General features: G+C 46.1%; 4 protein-coding genes across 20 annotated transcripts in view; 2 read left to right on the top strand and 2 right to left on the bottom strand.

Annotated features, from left to right (window-relative positions):
* Window positions 1-6,427, top strand: part of LOC136436100 (ubinuclein-1-like) — a 36,736-nt gene extending 30,309 nt beyond the window's left edge. For 4 of the 16 annotated variants that reach the window (XM_066429822.1, XM_066429819.1, XM_066429831.1 and 1 more), the window contains 5 exons: window positions 591-644; window positions 1,183-1,272; window positions 1,937-1,969; window positions 4,435-4,485; window positions 5,951-6,426. In XM_066429822.1, the coding sequence (XP_066285919.1) occupies window positions 591-644; window positions 1,183-1,272; window positions 1,937-1,969; window positions 4,435-4,485; window positions 5,951-6,015 (293 nt within the window). In that variant the 3' untranslated portion in view covers window positions 6,016-6,426. Of the gene's footprint in view, window positions 1-590; window positions 645-1,182; window positions 1,273-1,936; window positions 1,970-4,434; window positions 4,486-5,950 lie in introns of all 16 variants that reach the window. The other 12 variants (XM_066429820.1, XM_066429821.1, XM_066429828.1 and 9 more) reach the window with 12 other exon arrangements.
* A 2,986-nt stretch (window positions 6,428-9,413) lies between these two features.
* Window positions 9,414-14,185, top strand: LOC136436099 (uncharacterized). 2 transcript variants are annotated; one of them, XM_066429817.1, is made up of 4 exons: window positions 9,414-11,265; window positions 11,592-12,433; window positions 13,019-13,230; window positions 14,046-14,185. In XM_066429817.1, the coding sequence occupies exons 1-4, from the start codon at window positions 9,640-9,642 to the stop codon at window positions 14,180-14,182; spliced, it is 2,817 nt and encodes a 938-aa protein (XP_066285914.1). In that variant the 5' UTR covers window positions 9,414-9,639; the 3' UTR covers window positions 14,183-14,185. The 2 variants fall into 2 exon arrangements, with proteins under 2 accessions (XP_066285914.1, XP_066285915.1); XM_066429818.1 differs by lacking the exon at window positions 14,046-14,185 and adding an exon at window positions 13,577-13,709.
* An 841-nt stretch (window positions 14,186-15,026) lies between these two features.
* On the bottom strand, window positions 15,027-16,874 carry LOC136437475 (E3 ubiquitin-protein ligase TRIM71-like). The gene has a single exon (XM_066432094.1). It carries the CDS (start codon window positions 16,402-16,404, stop codon window positions 15,892-15,894), a length of 513 nt encoding a protein of 170 aa, XP_066288191.1. The 5' UTR covers window positions 16,405-16,874; the 3' UTR covers window positions 15,027-15,891.
* Window positions 16,875-18,316: 1,442 nt separating this feature from the next.
* LOC136437149 (carboxypeptidase N subunit 2-like) lies at window positions 18,317-19,597 on the bottom strand. Its single transcript, XM_066431630.1, has one exon. The coding sequence runs from the start codon at window positions 19,595-19,597 to the stop codon at window positions 18,317-18,319; it is 1,281 nt and encodes a 426-aa protein (XP_066287727.1).
* Between the last annotated feature and the right edge of the window lie 3,784 nt (window positions 19,598-23,381).

The raw sequence follows: 23,381 nt of genomic DNA, 5'->3' as shown, positions 1-23,381 counted from the left end.
ATGAGTTAACTGTTACCCTGCGTATTTCTTTACCTGGATGTCTAACCTTCATCAACAGTTCTAATCCTGACCATTCCTGGAACATGTCCAGCTGCGTTTTGTTCATGTCTCAGGGCCTTGAACTTTGACATATTACCCACAGTGCATCTCGCTGTGCATGTGCAGTTCAGTGAACAGGCTTATTGTCAACACACATACAATCATGCAATGTTTGTAGCTTGCAGGATTTCACATGCAAGCATCTTCGGCTTGTGTATGTAGTTTGAAAAATGAATTTTTCTGAATTTCGCCTGCTATTTTAGCACACACAGCCAGCAAAAAAGGAAACATGGACATTTTTTATTTGATGTCCTGTACATTTCTATTTCAAGTTTTAGGATTCTGTGACAGTACATGTACTGATATGTGTAAGTAGAAATAACATGTCCAAAATGCTGGAAGTTCACAATTTTCGATGTAAAGACGTCACTACATAAATGTGCAAGTATTTGAAGAAAAAAACAGGTTCTAGCAGTACTACCGTATTTTATAGCCATCTTGTATGACCTTGACCTTATATGACCCCTGTTCCACCCACCCTGCTGATGCAGGAAGGGGCACAAGTTCCAAGGTTAAAGGTCAACCACCCACAGTGAACTTTCAAGGTGAAATGTTACCCCTGGCTGTACATGATATCATAACCATCAATGGAAGCAAATCTGCATGTGACCTGTGTGTTGCTACATGTATTTGCTACTGTATTGTCTATTATAAACTGGGCACCATTTTGTTTCTATAACTGATGATCATAGTATATGCAATGTGAAAAAAAGGACGAGCAAAGACCAGTGTAGCTCTTAGACTTAGTGGTCAAGTTTGATTATTCAGTAGTACTTGTGAGTGAACATGCTGGTTTTCCTGGTCATTATTAACTGTTTGTTGCAAAGAAAATTTGTTGAAGGTATTTCCATGTGCATGGTATGACTTTCGTGTGCGAACTACCAAAGCTAGGCAAAAGTCTTTCCATTGCTGTAGGAAGACAGCTGAATTTTGCCAGACATGTTCACGACTATCCCAGGAATGGCTCCAGATTGCGACCGTATGACGTATGTGTAACCTGGCCCTAACTGGATGTCATTGCCAGTAAACGAGTGACGAACAACAATAATTTTTGTAGTCAACGGAAAATGCTTCTTCCCTCAGCAGGCGGCTCTTTGCCTCCGTTTGGCACCCTCCGTAGCAGCCCCACCCGGCAACCGTATCCAGGCAACCAGTTCTCACAAGCTTTCTCCGGTAAGCTTGGTCTCTTCTCGGCCTGTATGATTTCTCAGAGTGACCAACACTTACATTTCAAGTCCAGTCAAACCTGTGCAAGTGACCGCCTCTACATAATAACCACCTGGCCAATATCACCACTTTTTGGTGGTCCGTTAGATAATTTTTCCCGTTAACATACGCATTAAAGCGCCAGTAAAATGTGTGTGCAAATTAGCAATGCTTTGTGACATCACAGAAAGTATTTCTAGACATACTAGCTTAAGTAGTCCTTTCTGTGACGTCATGGCGCATTACTAATTTGCCACACAATACAATTGACTTGATTTTTAGAAAAGACGAAACTTTTTATGAGAATGATAGAGGAAATTTCGTTTCACCGGCACTTTTTTAAGAATCGTTACTGTAGTGACGACCTGTTCACATAGACCAGATTTTATTGGACCCCTGGGTGGTCTTCTTGGGCAGTTTTGACTGTACTAGATGCCTTTGCAGTCTAAAGTCACTAGAATAGCTAAACTAGCAGCTACTTTTTGCACTCACCACGATGCTTTTGTGCTCTTTGTCAGGAATATGCATGTATGTTTTAGTGTTTTGTTACTATAAAATGTTTTTGATGTGTGATGAAAAGTGTTTTTACATGATGTTTATGTGTTTGTCATACATGCATTTAATGTTTCAGTCCCTGAAAGTCTTGGTAGTGGGAGGCTCCACGGTTAGACTTTTTTTCATGTCGACTTTGCCGTCTTGCCTGCCTGCCTGCCTGCTTGCCTGCTTGCCTGCCTGCTTGCTTGCTTGCCTGCCTGCTTAGGCCTAGAGAACAAGTTGTGTTTCGGATTATCCGACCAACCCTTGCAAAAACCTGCTGACCCTGCCCTTTTTTAGGTCGATTGCTGGCAAGGGAAATTTTTGATATGAGGGATTAAATTTTTTTTTAATCATTTTCCAACATGTTTTCCATATTTCTGTTACAAATAAAGATTGTTTGAACCTTTGTTTATTCATGAAAAACTCAAGTCGGCCTGCAGGCCGCTTTTCAAACGGTTAAATAAACCAACCCACCAAACCAAACTACTTGTGTTTGTACAGTGTATCTCATTCTGTACAATATATCTGTTGAATCACTTCGACAGAAATCTAGAACAAAAGAGATGAATCCCTACCTACATGTGTACCGGCTCTTTTTTTCAGGACCTTAATCGAAAGCACAACATTGATTTTCAAGGCCCTATCGCCTTAATGCTCGCTGCATGCTGCTGCTTTTTTCCATCTTTACTTCGTTTCTTATTGTCAACGTATTTCCCACAGGGTCACCCTGAAGGCTGCATGGTGCAATTTTATTCCTTGGATCTTGGACTGAAATAAATAAACAAAATTTGGTCCTCAAGAGAAACTAGAGAAGCTAAGATTTTACAATTGTACATTAAATTAGTCAAACCTGTACAAGTGATCACCTCTACATTAGGACCACTAGTGTGACCACTTTGGGAGGTCTCACATGTGCAGAATTTCTTTCCCATGAACACAAGTATTGAGAATCCTGTCTATAGTCACCACCTGTCCACATAGACCAAATCATATCGTGGTTGTCTTGGCCAGTTTTGACTGTAATGTACTGCGCTTTTACACATCTGTATTGACTGAAGCAGTGTTTTTTTTATCGTCCCCCCCCCCCCCCCCATTTTTTTACGGAATGTCAAAGAACCAAGGACACAAACCAGTTCTAGTTTTCAGCTTGGATGCATGTTAACCCCATACCCATGTAGCAGCATGGCAGACTCTGTGCATAATAGAAGCCTGTTGAATGTGTTTATTTTGTCCTGGATAGAAAACATCAAACCTAACCTTTATTTAAAGTTCATAGTTAACATAAACCCTTCAAGACTAAAACTGTATGAAAGAAAATGTATTGGTCAGTGCTTTGCATGTTTTGTGAAAAGCGTAGCCATACATGTACTGTATGCTTTAGAAACATCTGATTGTGCTTTCACACATACATGTACTAGCTATACTTTTGATAGCCTACTTCTTACAAAGTAGAAAAGTATGTCTCATATTGTCTTAGTCAAATAATTTAACAGACAACCTGTGGTGTGTATATATTATGTATATTTTTTATCATGCATGTCATGCTACTACTGTAGGATGCCAACAACACGGCTGTTTTTTTTAGTTTTTTTTTTAATTAAAACTTTATTGTTCACTGCTATTACTAAAGTTCAATACTTTAACATCATTATTTGATGTTTCCTTATACTTACCGGTATCCACTGTATACTGAATTCTTGTTTTGCTCACACCAGTCTGTGCAGTGTGACGGTGTTCTTTTGTTCCATAATCACTCCATGACTTTTCCAGACTCCGTGTTCTCAGTGCATGCTTGCCACAGAGTACACCGGACATGGCAGGTGCCGGGGCCACTTCTGCTCATTTCCCCGGTTTTCGGATATTTTACATGTAGATAAAAAAAACCTCAGTGGTCAAGATGAAAACAGGGCTTGGGGGTGGATGGGCACTGTGATTTATGCAGTTCCAGTGTATTCCACTGTTTCCACCAATTGTTCCAGCTGCAAACTTAGGCCACACCAATCTAATTCTTGGTTAACGGATTTTTATGTAAAAAAAAAAATTAGAAAAAAAAAATCATGAAAACAGAAGGCTGGGCCAGCCTTCTGTTTTCTTGATTTGTTTTTTTCTAAAAAAAATTTTTTTTGAAAATAAAAATCCGTCAACCAAGAAATAAAATTGGCGTGGCCTTCAAACACATTAAAATCTTTCACTGCTGAAAATTACAAAAGATTAATTATTCCCTCAAACTGTGTGTACCAAGTCCTTTTGAACCATCTGAAATTGTCTTCACTTCATTAACATATCTATTCAGAGGTTTGGTATAAAACCTAGTTCTGCCACATCTTTCCTTAGTCACTGACAAAAGACAGCAGATACTGTCTGAAACGTCTGACTGTTTCACAATTTTATCCAGTTGCTTGAGTAACTTTTTGGGGGGGGGGGTGTACCAAGGTATAGATTTTTCCATCATACCCTGTTTTCATCTTAATCGTTCAGTACAGCATTGCTGTATTTTTGTTTCTATCCGAGAACCGACAGATTGACTAGGAGTGGCCGTCCGAGCGCTGCCGTGTCGCTCCCTTGTTTTCACCTGGTGTTTGTGCTCTGCAGATATCATGGCATGTCTCAGTCGGCCCGGCTCGGGTGGCAGTCTGCCCAAAGGTGGCTCCTCTCTCCTCCTCCTCCAATCACTGCACTGCACAGCACCTCCTCTACTACTCACCGCTCCCCCTTCAACACATGGGGAAACTTGGCTAACTTTTTGAGGCAACAGCAAGTAGATTTTGTGGATGTGTCCATCGATTTTTGCCAGATTTTGTTTAAAAAAAAAAATGTTTTCTCTTTTTGGCAATGGTCGACATTACAAGTCTTAGAGTACAGTAATAGAAATCCTGAAAACAATGAATAAAAAAAAGATACAGATGATAATTAAGTGACATCAGTGTGATAGTCTTGAGTGTAGTTGTAGTGACACTAGGCTACCACACTCAGTCTGGTGTCACTTTCTGCACTTCTTTAGTACAGAAATGCATGATTATGTGGAAGACTTATTGGCTATGATGCCATGTTTTGTCGCTTCAATTCTTGTCTTTCAATCCTCTATTTTGAAAATTGTCATCTGGTTTTCTCGGTCCATATTTTTTTTGCGCTCCCACATTATACTTCGAGTCTGCAGAAGCTATCATCCATAAAATCTACTTGCTGTGGCCTTGAAGAGAATTCTAAGAAGGAACTTGAGAAGCTTTTGTGCGGTTACTGTACTTGTTGCATGCTGGCCTCTGACTACATGTTTACCTACATGTATATGCATGCGTTGGCCTGAGTACTGTACTGCTAAGTCACAGCCGAGCACCCTTTAATTCACCTGCACTGCAGAAGTCTTATCTCTGACACCAAGTTCTCACAGTACGTCTTGAGACGTGGAGTCAACTTCTTACCAGTAGACAGCACAGGTCCAGCCCTTATGAAGGGTTGCTGAATTTGGTAGCATTGTATGATGTATGAAGAAGTTGTTTCTGTTATTGTAGGATATGCATATGCTGATGTTGTTTGCTGAGATACCATTCAATGGCTTTCAATTTTGTGTTTGAAGTGCTGTACAGTGTTGTTTCTTGAAAACCCTTAGGCCACACCAATTTATTTCCAAGTTTCCCGGACATTTTAAAGTGAAAATTTAGCTAGAAGTCACAATGAACAGAGAATCCGGGGAGAAAAACTTGCATCTTACATCATGCCTATTCACTCCCTGAAACAGTTTGTCCCAAAATACAGCCATCAGAAAAAAGTATTTTTGTTTGTTTTAGATCCGAGAAACTTTTGAGAAAATTGGTGTAGCCTTCTAAAAAACGTTAAAATCATGCAGCTTTCTAGCAACAAATTGTCCATCCCTGCTTGTCAAATGGAATTGCCCAAATCCTGTGTTCAACAGATCGTTTTGATTGATTTGCGAACATTTGGTTTTAGGTTAGTTAGCTTTGCACTTGCCATGTTCCTTGCTTCAATCGTGAAACCTGCATGTCTGTCCTGAGAACCAGGAAATCTAATTGGTACAGCGAGGGAAGGCATTGTGAGAGCGACGGTGGTGCGAGTTGCTTGTTAACTGTTCCTGTTCCAACTCTTGTTTCAGAAGCGAAGAGCCAGAGCCACAGCAGCAGCAACAACTCCACCTCGCCTCACAGACAGATCCAGTAGTCACCTCGCCGTAGCAGCAAACCAAAGCACAACAACACGGAACTCTCCATGGCTCGCAAACATCCTGTCATGCCAGGACCGCCGCTTGTATCAAGCAACAACCCTGGCGTACCAGCTTGAAATCTGCACTTCTTGCATGCAGCATTGGTGCTGGCTAACTGTCAGCCAATCAGACACACACACCCCTGATGATGGAGGGAGAATCATCAGCCAATCATGTTGCCTCTTGACAACAGCCGGCGACGTGATTGGCTGGTAACTTTCCCTCCAACAGCATGAGGGGGAGTGGCTGACTGGCTAACAACTAGCTAGTGCTGATGGAGGGAATGTCACTAGCCAATCACCTTGCCTGTTGACTGTAGGCAGCGATGTGATTGGCTGGTAGCTTTCCCTCCAACAGCAGGAGGGGGATTGGCTGACAGTTAGCCAGTGCTGCCAATTACGTTGCCTCTTGACTGTAGGCAGCGACATGATTGGCTAGTAACTTTCCCTCCAACAGCAGGAGGGGGAGTGGCTGATTGGCTGACTGCTTGCCAGTGCTGATGGGGGAGAATGTCACCAGCCAATCACGTTGCCTCTTGACTGTAGGCAGCGACATGATTGGCTGGTAACTTTCCCTCCAACAGCAGGAGGGGGAGTGGCTGATTGGCTGACGGCTGGCCAGTGCTGATGGGGGAGAATGTCACCAGCCAATCACGTTGCCTCTTGACTGTAGGCAGCGACGTGATTGGCTGGTAACTTTCCCTCCAACAGCAGGAGGGGGATTGGCTGACGGCTGGCCAGTGCTGATGGGGGAGAATTTCACCAGCCAATCACGGTGCCTCTTGACTGTAGGCAGTGACGTGATTGGTTGGAAACTTTCCCTCCAACAGCAGGAGGGGGAGTGGCTGATTGGCTGATTGGCTGACAGTGAGCCAGTACTGATGTAGCAAGAAGCTAGACAACAGGTTACATAGACTTCCCAGGGGACAACAAATCATTTCTCAGGGCACATCTTGGGCGTGCTATCTCTGCCTTGTGGTGGTGGTATCTCTGCCCTCAGGCTGCATCAGATAATGTAGTTGCTCTGTCAGATTTATACTGTGATGACCCCTAATGGCAGAGTGTGGTACTGCAGGCGCCATGCCCCTGTGGGACACAGCTTAGTAGTTGTGTAAACTTCTTAAGTATTAGATATGCCAATGCAGTCTCTAAATGTAAGTCCTTGAAACTGTTACATCTGTTACATCTTGAGCTCTTCTAATACTCACCTAACACTTGTGTTGCGAGAGGCCCAGATATAAGTAGGTGTTTATAAAGATGTCTGTTTGTCCCAGAGTTTGAGCTGTACATTTGGTATCTTTGAAACAAAGAAAGTCTAGACTGTGAAGCTATCTTTGTAACAAAGGAAGTCCTGACTGAAACTATGGGGGACTCGCCATGACTCGATGTTCTTGCATGCTTTGATACAACTCGCCAGGCCCAATGTCAGACGTTTGGCCAAGAGTTATCTGTGTGTGAATTTATAGTTAGAATAGACTTTGTACCAAAATGATCTTTCTTGCCATCTATTATGAAATGAAATAGTAGATTTTCTATGCAAAAATCCACAATTTTCCTATTCTGCCACGAAGTACAGATTAACTTTTTTGAAGAAGAAGAAATAGATCTATTATATATGTATAAACATTGTTCTAAGGAATTATATAACCTTGTCTGTCAAGAAGACATGTGTTTGCTAACCATGGTTGCCAAATACTAGAGTCCATTGTTTTCATGTACGAGAATCTAGGTTACACATGTAGTACGTTCTTTTGAATCATGACAAAGAAAAACGTTTTCCTCAGAAAATGTTTTACCCTCCTTGTAGTTCTTTGGAAATTTTTTGCCAAATTTGTTATCAAGTTTCAGATTCGTCCTTATTGAAAACCCAGGCCAAGCGCATGTATTTGTAAGGATGTTGTTATTTGCAGAGTAAAGGCAAGTTTTGTAGAAGCTTCTGTTACAATGTCCATGTACCTCATATATATTCTATGAACAGGGCTGAATTTTCTAGATGCCCTGAAGAACAAGACTTCAGTGTAACGTCATGAAATGTTCCCCAAACTGTATCTATAATGTACAAATGTATATCAGAACCCGACAAGTCTTGCTGATGTGAAAACCAGTTGTTGTACTTTCTTGCTGATACAGCACATTTTACCACCATTGTGGAAAGATAGAATTCCATGGTCAAGTTTTCCATCACTACAGCAGCTCGATTGTAGATAAACCAATGTTGGGCTTTCACAGGAAAAACACAACATACATTATGTTTTAGTTTCAAAACCCAGATATAGGTTTTGTGAAAGTTTTCTTTCGGCACTTATTTCATTCTTCGGTCTCTTCGGTTTTTTTTCTGTCTTCTTTCTGATATTGATATTCAAAATCATCCTGGTGCAAACTTTCCACACTTTTATAACGAACCCTGCCTACCCCGGAATTCTCTAAGATCACAACCAAGTTCCAACCCAAGATTATCTTTGGTAGACTCCTTGTAAGCGTATGATCTTGATCCCTCACCAACCTTTTTGTGACGCAATATTTTTTCTGTGCTAGCACAAGAAAACAATCCTCAGCATTTATGAATTCTCTGTCCAAAATCCCAAACTTTGTCTCGTCAGGTTGTTCGTTCATCCGGAGCCTTATGTTAAGGACTCTCGGATTTTCATCCAGAAGAAAAATGGAGTGAAAAAAACATGTAAAAATATATCGTGGTAGATAAGATTATTAGTGATAGAAAGTTGGGACTGTATGTAAAGAAATAAAGATGTACATACTTTTCTGAAGACACTTCGATTCCTTTTTTTTCTTGTATGTGTTTGAGATGGTGACAAATGTTCCCATTAGAACCGATCTTTTATTTGCCGTATTTGATTTTAATCTAGGAGGTTAACCTTGATTCAATGACCTGTTTGTTTGCAAAGAAATAACAACAGAGAAGTGGAGCTAGCGTAATTTAGAGCGACCCCTGTCGGTCCTGAAGTGCAATGCAGGCTAGTGTTCCATTAACGTTCCAGAACGCAAAGTCATAGTCGGAAGCGCTGTTGTGATGGGATTTCAAACGTAATTTTCAGATAAGACAGTCAAGTTTTCGCTCTAGAAAAGCCGAGCTTCTGATCGTGTGTTACATTAGGGCCAAATCTCATTTTTAACTTCCCATTTCCAAATAAACAACTTTTATGACGGAAGAGTAGAGCTAAGAGTAGTGACTATTCATTATTTCGTTTGTGTTCTCGAACAACTGTTCTGACGTAACAATACAGGATAGCAACGTACGCACACAACATACCAGACTGCCCTGCGTATGCCTGACAAGTCACAGGTTAGCGCTTTACGAAAACAGGCTTCAGGAACAGTCATGTAACAATCTTTGCGAATATTTTTGTAACATAGATTTCAGGAATAGTGTAACAGGGCGGGCATCACGAAACGTGTTGTAAACACCGGCTTCACGAAAATTACTGTAACACAGACTCCACGAAAAGTATTGTAAAACGGCGGACTATACAGAAGGTGTTGTAACATAGGCTTCACAAAAACTGTTGTAACTCAGGGCTTCACCAGAAGTGTTGTAACACCGGCTTCAGGAAAACCGTTGTGACCATGGCGAGCCCCCTCGGGCCCGACTCCTCCCTGTCCACCATCTCGCCCGAGGGCACTCCCGACGTCACGCCCTCGGCCAGCCGGCAGTCCTCGCGGTTGACGGATATCGGAGAAGAATCGGTCAGCCGGAGGCCTTCGAAGGTTATGTTTACGTCAACGCCCAAGAGTGAGAGATCGCGAGGGGCCAGCATCGACCAGCTTCGCCGGGACAGCAGCACCCTGTCCGACCAAGGTCAACTCCGTCGGGACAGCAGCACCCTGTCCGACCAAGGTCAACTCCGTCGGGACAGCAGCACCCTGTCCGACCAAGGTCAACTCCGTCGGGACAGCAGCACCATGTCCGACCAAGGTCAACTCCGTCGGGACAGCAGCACCCTGTCCGACCAAGGTCAACTCCGTCGGGACAGCAGCACCCTGTCCGACCAAGGTCAGCTCCGTCGGGACAGCAGCACCTTGTCCGACCAAGGTCAACTCCGTCGGGACAGCAGCACCCTGTCCGACCAAGGTCAACTCCGTCGGGACAGCAGCACCCTGTCCGACCAAGGTCAACTCCGTCGGGACAGCAGCACCATGTCCGACCAAGGTCAACTCCGTCGGGACAGCAGCACCCTGTCCGACCAAGGTCAGCTCCGTCGGGACAGCAGCACCCTATCCGACCAAGGTCAACTCCGTCGGGACAGCAGCACCCTGCCCTACCAAGGTCAACTACGCCGGGACAGCAGCGCCCTGTCCGATCAAGGTCAACTACGCCGGGACAGCAGTGCCCTGTCTGACCAAGGTCAACTACGCCGGGACAGCAGCACCCTGTCTAACCAAGGTCAACTCCGCCGGGACAGCAGCATCATGTCCGACCAAGGTCAACTACGCCAGGACAGCAGCACGCTGTCCGCCCGCTACCCCTCAACTCTCTGTACCGACGACCTTGAACCTTGGGATTCCCTACCGAGAGGCTACCTCACATCTTCATCCTCCGGTCTGCTGACTCCCCAGAAGTCTCAAGAAAAGGGAGACGTCTTAACGAGGGAATCTACTCCGACGTCTTCCATGCTTTTCGCACGCTCGTTGGAACGTAGCCGAGACTCCTTCGCGAGGGAATCCCCGTCGATGCCATCCTTACAGCCACAGTCTTCTCACCAACCGCCCGACAGTACGGCTGCCCTGGCACGGGTTTCGTCTGGGCCATCCGAGCTGACCTCCCAGAGAAAAGCCAGTGATATGGACACGACTCTAAACAACGACAGTTTGCCTGCGTCGGCTACTAAGTTGTTTTCAGAACCTTCACGCGAAAGCGCTGCTTCAAGTCGACCGAGCGTCCACGGACCAAGTGTCGGAGTCACCCCAGTCCTGAGTCCCCGTAGGAGTTACGAAGGCTCGGCCGAAGCTTTGGGATCTTCAAGATCAACTTCGAGGACTTCAGCGCGGGAGTCGTCATCATTGCTAGGCGGGGTCGGGCACAAGGCAACCGTGACGCGAGGTTCGGGCCGGAGAGGCGCCGAGTCGTCGGGATCGGCGGACGACTCCGAAATCCTCCGAAGGCTGACGAAGTTGAACGAACGGATGTTTAACGAGAACGACCTTCTCCGGAATCAGCTGAAACTTTTCAAGTGCAACGCGGAGCTCAAACAGGTCAGTTATGAATAACTTCTTCTTTTCTGCTACACGATTTCTAACCTCACACACTTCAAGAGCCTGACTTCAACTTAGATCAATATGCTAAACCTTTGTAATATAGTTGACTATGATTTTGCATTTACAACATTAACACGCTATGTATTTACAAAAATAAATATCTGTATCTATATAGCCGGTACAACCGCCATTAGGCGTAACACACCAGCTAAGACGGGATCGGGACATCTCCATACATATGTGAACTGGACAGATTCTCCAAGGGGTCAGACGTTTCAGATAGTCTTTCATCGATGAATCAGAAATACCATTTTCTCCTACAGATATCCCTCATCAGCCTGGTCATCGCGTGGCACCAGGGCCTCCTGTCCGCGGACGAGTGCCAGTCCCTCTCGGACCTGTCGCAGCTCTGCTCCGAGGACGACAGCGGCGGCGCCTCGGTGTCGGGACGGAGACTGGGCAGGTGTCTGAAGGAGCTGTCCTCCCTCCGACCACCGCGAGACGCAAGCACACGTCGTCGGGCACGGGAGGCCCCAGGCCCCGACCCAGTCTTGGATGAGAGCTCGGTGCGATCATCGAGAGATACAGCGTCACGCCGTCGGGCATCGAAGGCGTCAGGCCCCGACCCCACTTGGCAGGAGAGCTCGGTGCGATCATCGAGAGACACCGGCAGACGTCGTCGGGCACAGGAGGCGTCAGGCCCCGACCCCGTCTGGCTGGAGAGCTCGGTGCGGGAGATCAAGCGGGTTCTGCACCACCTGGAGCGGACCCTGATCGACCTGGACTCGACGGTCCGCGACCACCAGTGCCTGTGGCGCGACATGCGGAGGCGAGGACCGCTGCCACTTCCCGCGACAGGCTCAGTGGAAGGCGCTTCAGCACCCAAGCTGTACATCCCGCGCCCCCATGCGGAACATTCTGGTACTGCAGTCCAGTTTGAGACTAAGGATTCAACTCAATCCAAGGTCAACGACTCCGGTCTCGGAGGGAGCTTTTCTGAGAGGGGCAGTTTTGCGGGGGGAGGACAGGAGATGGATGGAAGAGCGCGAAGGTCGTCCGAATCCCATGACGTCAGAGAGGCACGTCTGTTGGGGGAGGTGTGCCACCAGTTGGAACAGCGCGTGCTAGTGTCCGTCTTTCCGAGACAAAAGGTCGATCCTGCCAGGTGATTATCAATAATCAATAAATCAATTGTTTTTAGCCATTTTAAGAAATCAATTAACACAGGTCCCTTTTAATCTGGGATGCCCTATAAGGTCACGTGATCTAAGTGACTAGTCAGTCGGACCTGATGAAGGGCAGCCGAAAATCTAGTGAAACTTTTTTGTTAGTTGGAACGCAGTCTGATGAGTTTTCATGCTGTACTCGTTACCCTTTTTTCTTAGCAATTTGATGCAGCCAATTTGTTGTCAAATACTTATATAAACAATAGATCATTCATTCTATCATTTATTGAAAAATGGAGATATAGTTTTGTGTGTGTCTGTGTGTGTGTGCGTGTGTGTGTGTCTGGCTGTCTGTCTGTTCATGTTTCCGGATATTGTAGTCAACGTATGTGGGTAGATGTTCGGAAGACGAAGGTCAAGGTTGATTTGAGCCCCCTGGTATGTGATCTCGGTACTGCAGCAGAACTTTTGTTTTTTAAATATTTTCACCTGTACTTGCTATGCATGGTCTGATCTATTTACCAATCAAATCATTAATCCAATCTAGTATTCATTCATTCATTCATTCATTTTCCGGACCAAAGCTTCAGTCTGCGCACGATCGGGGACCTGGTTCGCCTGGAGCGTGACCCGGATGAGAAAGAGTTCCTGACCCGGAAGCTGGGGCGCGTCACGGCGACCCTGCGTCTGTATGGGTTCGACTTCCAGAGACACCCGTTCTTCATGACGGACGTCATGCTGCGCTTCGGCAAGTTCCCCACGGACTGGGACAAGTACAGCTTCGTGCACCAGAAAGGTAATCAGAACTTTATTCTGATTATCTATCTTCAGACATGAACACTGTTGAATTAAAAAGAGATGTCATAGTTACCTGTGCTCTGTCCCCCAGGTTAGCATAGTTACGCGTGTTCTTATCCTCCAGGTTACCAAAGTTACGTTTTTCTGTCCCCATGGTCCCCATATTTACATGTGTTCTGTCTCCAAGGTTACTATAGTTACGCGTGTTCTATCCCCCAGGTTACCAGGATCTGGAGCTGCTCTGGGAGGCTATTGGCCGTCTCGTGCCGGACCCCTTCAGGTTACCATAGTTACGCGTGTTCTATCTCCCAGGTTACCATAGTAACGCGTGTTCTATCCCCCAGGTTACCAGGACCCGGAGCTGCTCCGGGAGGCGGTGGACCGTCTCGCGCCGGACCCCTTCAGGTTACCATAGTTACGCGTGTTCTATCCCCAGGTTACCATAGTTACGCGTGTTCTATCCCCAGGTTACCAGGACCCGGAGCTATTCCGGGAGCTGAGGCGGTGGGCCGTCTCGTGCCGGACCCCTTCAGGTTACCATAGTTACGCGTGTTCTATCTCCCAGGTTACCATAGTTACTTGTGTTCTATCCCCAGGTTACCATAGTTACGCGTGTTCTATCCCCCAGGTTACCATAGTTACGCGTGTTCTATCCCCAGGTTACCAGGACCCGGAGCTGCTCTGGGAGGCTGTTGGCCGTCTCGTGCCGGACCCCTTCAGGTTACCATAGTTACCTGTGTTCTATCCCCAGGTTGCCATAGTTACGCGTGTTCTATCCCCAGGTTGCCATAGTTACGCGTGTTCTATCCCCAGGTTACCAGGACCCGGAGCTGCTCCGGGAGGCGGTGGGCCGTCTCGTGCCGGACCCCTTCAGGTACGACATGCTGGTGGTCCTGGACTGTCTGCTGGCCCTGGCGCGGGAGGACGGCTGCTCCATCTTCCTCTGGTGACAACAACAAGTCCTTTTCCAGCTCTGAATGTACGCCAAATAAAGCATAGCCTCATCATCTCTCAACCCGTGTTTGTTTCTGAACAAAAATGCTGCGTGTGCTACTGAGTAACGTTGGTTTCCTACCAACCATCCCGGTGCATGGACTGCCGGGTTCCTGAAGATTAGCTCAAGGAGTCTATTTGTTACTGGGTCCCGCGTTGATTTTAAGCCCGGGTTAGAATGATTCGGAGTCCCGGTTGGGCCAAAAAATAGCCCGGCAGCCGCAAGGTGTCCCATGGGGCCACGTAGGGGCCATAGAACTACCCAGCAGGTATTCTCCAAGCAGAGGTTTCGGTCAAGTGGGGCAGGAGTGTCCGGGAAAGAACGTTTTATGCATGTATGAAATAATGGTTTAACGAGAGAGCACTTTAAGAGTGCTTGAAATTAGTATTTTTTGCCAAACATTTTCAGCCTTACCAATGCTCCCCAAAATACAAAGTTTCATAACTGCCAACATTCATTCAAAGGTTGATCATACAGAGATATAAAAGGGCGCACAACGGCACCAAACCTTTCACCTTTATTGATATCGAAGTACGCTTATTTGTCTCTGTTGAATATGTAATGTGGATATACAATGTGCCTGACGGAAAATTATTTATAAATTAGAGTGTGAAATAGTAATTGTATGGGAAAGCATGCCATTATCTGTTATCCTACAGCATATAGATATTTTACAGCATTTTTTGCCTTTTTCCTTAACCTCCTTGATATAAGTGAGTATATAGAAACCCAATGGTCTGCATGATCTAGTTGTATGTATATATGTAACGTTAAATGACCCTGTCAATAAGAATTCTTCCCCGCTATCGATTCAAGAAGGATTAGCTAGCCTGAATGTTTTTCGCTATATTGACAGGTAGCTGGTGTGTTACGGTGGTTATACCGGCTATATAGATGCAGATACAGTTCCTGTGAATAAAACATAATCCTAACCGTAACCTTTATATAACCCTAACACTAAGCATTGTCCCGCTTAATCATGGTGCGAGAATAAAATTTTTTTTCAATAAGCCTTTTTTTGCACTATTGACAGGGAATAACCTTTTTGATTGACAGAAATCGGGCGTTGTCAGCAAGCAATGGGGGGAAATAAAGTCACATGAACACAGTTTAAGGGACAGTGAACAAGTAGGCCATGTATGGGGAGCTCGTCTCCTGTCACCAACAGCTCGCCGTTTGTCAGTGCCGCCACGTCCTCCGGCTTAAACCCCAGATCGACCTTCTTGAAGGAAACATCTTTATCCTTCTAACTTAAAGAAACTAATCATGCAAAGAAATTCAGAAACGACCAAATGCCCGTGTGGAGTCATTGCCAGTCCCGTTGGATTGAACATACTGAACATCATCTCTTCGCCCTTTCCTGTCAGCACGTGCCGGATAAACTTGCCGTCCGGACTGAACAGGGAAACGCGATGGTTGTAGAAGTCAGCCACGATGATGTTGTCCTCGCTGTCCGTGACGACAGACCGGGGGTTCTCCAGCTGACCAGGTCCGGGGCCTTGTGACCCGCACGTGAAGAGATGACGACCGTCCGTGTCAAATATCTTCATGTTATGGTTGTTTAAGTCACTGATGATGATCTGGTCGCTGCTGTTGGCGGCCACAAGGAGGTCGGGACCCAGCTGATGCTGATCTTGACCTTCGTCCCCGAACTTCAGCATGACGTCACCGCTGGGACTGAGTACGAAAACCTGGTTGCCAATAGGCGATGATGCGCCCCAAACCGTCAACAGCGACCCCCTGTGTAGATGCCCATGTCTCTGCAGCCCCTGTCACCTGGATGACACGTATCTCCACGCCCTCTTTGTCCAGTACGTGAATCCTCCCGTGTCCGTCTCCTGTCACCAACAGCTCACCGTTTGTCAGTGCCGCCACATCTTCCGGCTTGAACTCCAAATCGACCTTTTTCTTGAAGGCGCCATCTTTGTCCAGAAACTGCAGGCGTAAGTTGCCGCCATCTGCCACTACAATGTCTCCCTCTGCGGTGACAGCGAGCGAGGTCGGAGCGTTAAACTGGTCATCTTCACTGCCCCCCTCCCCAACCGTTTTGAGGAGTTCTAGACTCGCGCCGCCATGGCCGATCACCGCGTCCGGCCGCACCTGCGTTATTTGAGACGACGTCGCTGAGTCGGTTCCGTCGTGAACGTTGGTGATATCGCTGATTGTGTTGGACGCCATTCTTAAAATGAGATACTAAACTGACCGACCAGTGCTTCCTGACAAATCTCCAAGCAGATCTCTACGGTAGCAAGATCGTATCAGCCAGCCAGAGAAGCTCCAGTCAGGCAGAGAAGCTCACCGACTAAAATTGGGTCAAAATTGGAAAGGCAGCGTGCATGGCATACCGAATTGACTGTCATATGTGGGTCATATTGACGTCACAGCGGAACGTTCCATGTGCGGTGCTCGGAGGGGTGCAGACCTGTTTGTTATCAAATGTTAAAGGCGGTCTCGGTGTTAGCAGGTCACTTGAGCCCCGCCCAAAGGGACAGGCAGGATTTTTAGGCGTAAATTATATACGCGAACGTTCGATATTGAAATTAGGTGACCTTTCGCCGATCAACAAATTCGCCTTTTACATTGTGACACTGGCACGTCCTCCGGCTCAAACCCCAGATCGACCTTCTGGTTGAAGGAACCATCTTTGTTCTTCTAACTCAACATAAAGAAATTAATAATGCAAAACCATTCAGAAACGACCAATGTAAATTTGTTCAGTTTTTGCAAACAGCCCTGTAGGGCCCCGGATTGGAAATGGGACCGAAGCATAAACCTGGGTCAAAACCATATCGGGAAAGGCAGCGTGCATGGCATACCGAATTGCTCATATGTGGGTCACAATATCGACACCGCGGAACGTTCCATGTGTGGTGCTCAGAGGGGTGCAGAACTATTTCTTATGAAATGCTGAAGGCGGCCTCCATATTCGTAGGTTGAGCCCCGTCGAAATATGTATATATATATATATATATAGAGAGAGAGAGAGAGAGAGAGATACATAGATAGATGGATATAGATATATATACATAGATAGATATAGATATAGATAAAGATGAATGAATTAATATTTTATTTTCGTGTCCTGCGACTTTATAAAGTCGCCCAGCCCATACGGACTTATGGGACACCAAATTCAGTACATACACTTGACATAGTGTTGGTAGATGTTAATAACAGTAAAAATGACACAAAAAATATTATATATATATTACAGTGACAACACAAAAGGAACACATCTGGTATATTGATTCAAATCAATTCAAAGAAAACAAGTGGTACGTATGGTAAATGAACATAAATGAATTTCAAACAAAACGTTGTTGAAGGTAACAACACGTATATCAACTCAGTATATAACAGTCAAAACAGTACATGACAGGGTAGAGACCGAACCAAACAGAACCAAAACTAGATGCAAAACAGGATCAAATCATTCCACATTCCCATAGATATATATAGATATATAACAATGTGACGAAATAAACATCATTGTACACCGACTACAATATTGATATATACCTGATACACGCAGTCTTTCTCTCTCTATCTTAGCCTGGGTGCCATCCTATTTCTACCGGGGCTCCTACACTCGCTACCCTAAAAAAATATTTTTTTAGGGTAGCGAGTGTAGGAGCCCCGGTAGAAATAGGATGGCACCTAGGCTACTCTATCTCTCTCTCCCCCCTCTCTCTATCTCTATATGTACAGAGAAAGACAGAGACATAGACCTTCACCAAATATGTACAAACTATCACAATCTTCTGTACGTTGAATGTTCCAAGTAACAGCCAAGCTGAATAACAAGATGGGTCCATGTACATGTAATCTAACATTAAAACTTGCCGCTTAAAAGATAATCTTAGCCTTATCATATATAATGTAATACCACAGTATAACCCCCCCTGGGTTGAAGGGTGGGAATGAATGAATGAATGAATGAGCCTTTGTTTATTCTGGATAGCCCAGTCAGCCCTTGCCGCTCTTTCCAGATATATACACGTGAGTTACACACGACTAGAAGCACCATCTTGTATACATACAGGAGCGTGTTGATACGCGCTAATTCTTAAAGCCAGGCTTTGTTTTCTAATTACAATAAAGTACTCCTACTACTTTGCCCCAGAAAAGCAGCGAGAAACACAAGCAGGGTGGATATGCAAGGAGTGGTGCCGGCATTGGTCTTCGTCATCTGGGCCTGGTTACGTGGGGTGCTGCTCGACATACTGGAGTCAGCACCTTGAGTACTGCCCTGGACACTGGAAGCCGTTGGGGTGGTATCAGGCTGAGCAGTTGTCGACTGCGCACAGACCATATCAGAAACACTTACATTATGCAGCAAGCTTTTCCCTGCAAGGTTATCGGGTCCGGCACATACGATTTGACTTTCAAATGCGTGAGTCCCGTTCATCCTCTGCTTAAAGGGAGCCATCCGACAGTCACACTGCCAGGGGTTGTTGCCAAGGGTAACCGCTGCGAAGGAGGCCAGTAGGTCGTACGCCGCGGCCGGAAGAGTCTCCATGCGGTTGTCCTCCATCTCAAGCAACGACCACCATGTAATGTCAGGCCGGAAGGCTTCCACATTAAACTCGCTGATGTGGTTTTCGGACAGCTGCATGTACACAACCTGGTAGAGATGCGCGAAGGTGTTATCCGGGATGGTGCTGATCTTGTTATCCGTCAATGACAGACGTTTGAGCTTCCCGTTGCCGCGGAAGGTGTCGGATTCGATGCTGACGATCTGATTGTAATCCAGCGTGAGAGTCTCTAGGTTTGAGAGCCCGCCAAACATGTCGGCTTTGAGACCGGTTAAGAGGTTCTGGTGAAGGTTCAACACCGTCAGACTGCCGAGGGTCGCGAAGGGGTTATCTTGTATGGTGGACAGCGGGTTACCGTTAAGGTACAACTGTGTCAGGCTACCCAATCCCGCAAACATGGTCCCGACCAGACTGGTGAGGTGGTTTGCGCTCAGACCCAAGCTCACCAGATTCCCGAGTCCCGCAAAGGCGTTAGCCGAGAGAGTGTTCAAACCGTTTCCTGACAGCTCGAGCCGAGTTAACTCGGTCAGGTGGACGAACGTCCCACTATCGATGCGGGAGATGGAGTTATAGCTGAGATCTAACGCTTCTAAGCTCCCGTAGCGGGAGAAGTTGGCCTGGTGCACGGCTTGGATCCAGTTCTGTTCCAGGATGAGTGCGGTGGTGTTGTCCGGCAGGTCCTGCGGGACGGAGGTGAGCTGCCGGCCGCTGCGGCAGACGCAGGCGGGCGGTGTGCAGGGGATGGAGGAGAAGCCACAGGATGCCGCAGCTGGCTCGCTTTTCGTCAGGAGGAGCAGCAGCAGGACAAACGACGTTTTCTCTGCCCCGCTGAACATTTTTTTTTTCCTGTAGAGAGAGTTTAGGCAACAAGTTACAACAAGCAACAAGTTAACACAGGCTGCCGCAACCGGCTCGCTTTCCATCAGGAGGAGCAGTAGCAGGACCAACGACGTTTTCTCTGCCTTGGCAAGTTGCTGAACATGTTTCCTGTAGAGAGAATTTAGGCAACAAGTTACAACAAGCAACAAGTTAACACAGGCTGCCGCAGCCGGCTCGCTTTCCCTCAGGAGGAGCAGCAGCAGGACCAACGACGTTTTCTCTGCCCCGCTGAACATGTTTCCTGTAGAGAGAGTTTAGGCAGCAAGTTACAACAAGCAACAAGTTAACACAGGCTGCCGCAGCCGGCTCGCTTTCCATCAGGAGCAGCAGCAGCAGGACCAACGACGTTTTCTCTGCCCCGCTGAACATGTTTGCTGTAGAGAGAGTTTAGGCAACAAGTTACAACAAGCAACAAGTTAACACAGGCTGCCGCAGCCGGCTCGCTTTCCGTCAGGAGGAGCAGCAGCAGGACCAACGACGTTCTCTTGGCCTCGCTGAACATGTTTCCTGTAGAGAGAGTTTAGGCAACAATTTATACATCAAGTCCATCTTCAGACAAGGCCACTTTTAAGGGTACATCGGTTAATAAAGACCAAAGATTAAGGCGAAATAATTATGAATGAATGAATGGTGAGTGACAGTCAATGACTCAAGCTTTGTTCACAGCCCAGGAAAACTTGAGTCTGTCTGCATTCACCTTTCAAACTTTGTACCGCAAGGTAGAGACTACTTCACCCCACAAACATCGTGTTTTTGTTGATCCTCAAGTTCAGCATTGTTTTCTTAAAAGCTGAGAACCAACAAATTACAGTGACCATACCCTGGCTTTGTACTTAGATACACAGTATCCTACGTTGCTTATGCTTTCGATCTGACTTATTACAACGAACAAACAAGTATAATGTGTTAAATAAAGAAGAGCAGCAAACAAAAGCTATACGTATCATGTAACTAAACAACCCTCTCAAATTGTCCCGGTCCATAACTTTTTATGATTCATGTCCTAAAAATCAGGTCGCTTGCTCGCACACTGTGAATAACGCACCAGTTCAACCAGTTTTCCAATCAGTGGTCGGTAATTTTGATGTAGAAATGCCCTTTTTTGTTGGCAGTTTTTAATCTTTCTATTGATAGACCTGTTGGTTGGAAAATTATGCAAATCGGAGGTGTGTAGTAGTCCCCAAAGCTGCATCAATGATGTATTACTATTGGCTGTGATTCTAGATTGGGTATAACAGAGTTCTTGCACGCAACGGTCTTAAAAGAAGGCCACAGGCCAGGTGTCACTTCCCTTTGTCTAAGGACTAGCCCCCATAGCTTGCTTCAGGGTTTGACTCACGGTGTTATCATGTCTTAGTGGCAATCACAAACCCGGCAGTGATCAGAAGATGGATCCACAATTAGAAAACAGCACATAACGAGCAGAAACGTCGAGCCCTGAAGCCTGCTATGGGGATATGCACTAGTCGGGTCACCGTCGCACAATTGGTTCACACAGCAAGTTTAGGACAGTCTTGAGGCAGTCGTGGGTGTGTCGTGTAAAATTCACATGACTTTCGACTGAAAAAGTTGTCGACACGGTCTGTGAACGTTTAAGCCGCGCTGAAAATCCTGCGACAAAAATAATCGTACAATAAAGTGTGTGACCTTTCACCTTGCAGGATGGCACGCACTGTCCCTAGATGTAGGTCACGCCGTGTTCATATCCACAGCAAATTGTTCATAGCGCCATGAGAGTTATTGTTCGGCGTTTGATATCCCTTGTGCCTCCCTGCTCAGGTTAGAGCAGGCAGATGATAGTCCAGCTGCTAGTTTGCGTAGAAAGGGGGTCCTCGCCCAACCTACTGTTTATTAATAGTGGCCACTTACGGTTAGCTGTTGCCATTTTCGTCACGTCTCTTATGTGGTCGTTATCAGGTCTAACTGCAAGGATAAAAACGTATATAACATACCGTGTCGCAGGTGTTGGACCTTCGGCGATCTTGTCAACGCGAGCCGAGAAACACCGACACAAAACGCGATGCTTTGGCGTCCCCCTCAGTCGTCTGTCTGGCGCGAACGTGCCGGCGGGGGCGACGCAGGAAAACTGGACTCGCCAGAACAGGTCCCTTCTGAGAAACCTGTATGCAAATCGCATCGATCCCCCGGGGGCCGAGTGCCCTTTTCATTTATTATGTATCTGTTTCTGGCACTCACTGGCCCATATTTAAGCAATTTATACACAGCAACATAACCTCAATACATACAAAAATCAAACCCTGTATATACAGACGTTTCCAGAGGTTTGTGGAGTATGCGTTGCGATAGAATGACCCCGACTTTAGTACAGACTGAACAATGGTGTTAGACGGAAAAGACGGTAAACAAAAGAATAGCACTGTTAACGCCATCGGGCCATCGAAGGTATCAGTCAGGTAGAAAACAAACGTCTCACTGGCACTACAGGTTCTAGGCAGATTCATGTTGATGCGATAACAGTTTTTGAATGCAATGCGACATCTGGATAATACACTCCTATTCTCTGTTAACAGGTGTCGCAGTTCGTGTCTCTATCAGACCAAGGAGGTTTAATCTCCTTGATCAGACAGCGACAAAGGTGGCCGCCCGTTGAATACCGTGGTACCGGTCCCGACTAGCAATATCTTGAGCCTACATGCATATCACAGCGGTTTCTCCATACTAACCATTTCAGAGATAGGAAGGTTTGTGACTCTCTGACTTTCCGCGTTTCTTGACAACCGTCTGTCACAAACTGCCCACCCACCCTCTGCTTGGGAGAACATGCATGTATTCCATACCCAGAAGTAACGCGACAAGTCATTCGTTGACAGGAAGTGTTAGTATGATAAGGATTTAATTTTTTTAACGTACTGCTTAGTTGATAAGGTCTCATCAAACGCGGTCGGTAAATATTTCGGTGTTTTGTAACTCGTATATATACATGGCAGATGGACAAGTGTTCTTACGTGTCACGATTGTAACATAACAAACACTTTCCCACGCCTACTTAACTCGTGTTTTCCATCAAACCAACATGTCGGACTCTGGGATATTCGCCACCCGCACCTGTGTCGAAACCCTGGTAACTTCGGGCCTCTCTTAACGCTTTCAAGTATCGTGGATGCGAAAATATTTCATCAAGATCTGAATAAAGCCTAAACATATATGGAAGATGGGAAGACCAGATCTTCAACACACTCCAGGGGCTGGGGATCACCAGAACCGACTGGAGGGTCTATGCCGAGAGCAGACCAGCCTGGCGAGCCCTATGCATGTCTGCAGCCGCCATGCATCAGACACTGATGCCTGCGAATGATTGATTGATATATGTAAAATCACAGCAGCAAAATTGGAGGCTTGCCCCCAGGCCCTGTCTTTAATCCGCTTACACAGATTTCTTTCCCACGTGGACCTGCAATGCAAGCTAGTTCCTTACGAAACGTACGATATACCTCCCCATACGCAGCTTCGTTTTCTCACTGACGACACCAAGCTTCACCGGTTCCCGCACAGCAAACTGCTCACAAACAGGTATGGAGTTTTACTGAGTAAGAATGTCTACCCTTGGGCCCCAGTCGTCTCTGTCTTCAAATTCTAATGTCTAAAGTTTTCTGGTTAAAACAAGTAGCGTGTGGGCCGATTAGTCGTATTTGATTTTATTTTTGCCAAACTGCCACCTCTCGGAGCCTCCTAACGGACTGGAAAACGCGGTCGGTAAATATTTCGGGTTTGATAGTGAAG

Source organism: Branchiostoma lanceolatum, chromosome 6 (assembly GCF_035083965.1).
Source record: "Branchiostoma lanceolatum isolate klBraLanc5 chromosome 6, klBraLanc5.hap2, whole genome shotgun sequence".
Taxonomy (NCBI): Eukaryota; Metazoa; Chordata; class Leptocardii; order Amphioxiformes; family Branchiostomatidae; genus Branchiostoma; species Branchiostoma lanceolatum.
Note: the sequence above shows the minus strand (reverse complement) of the source record. Positions and strands in the feature narration are given on the sequence as shown.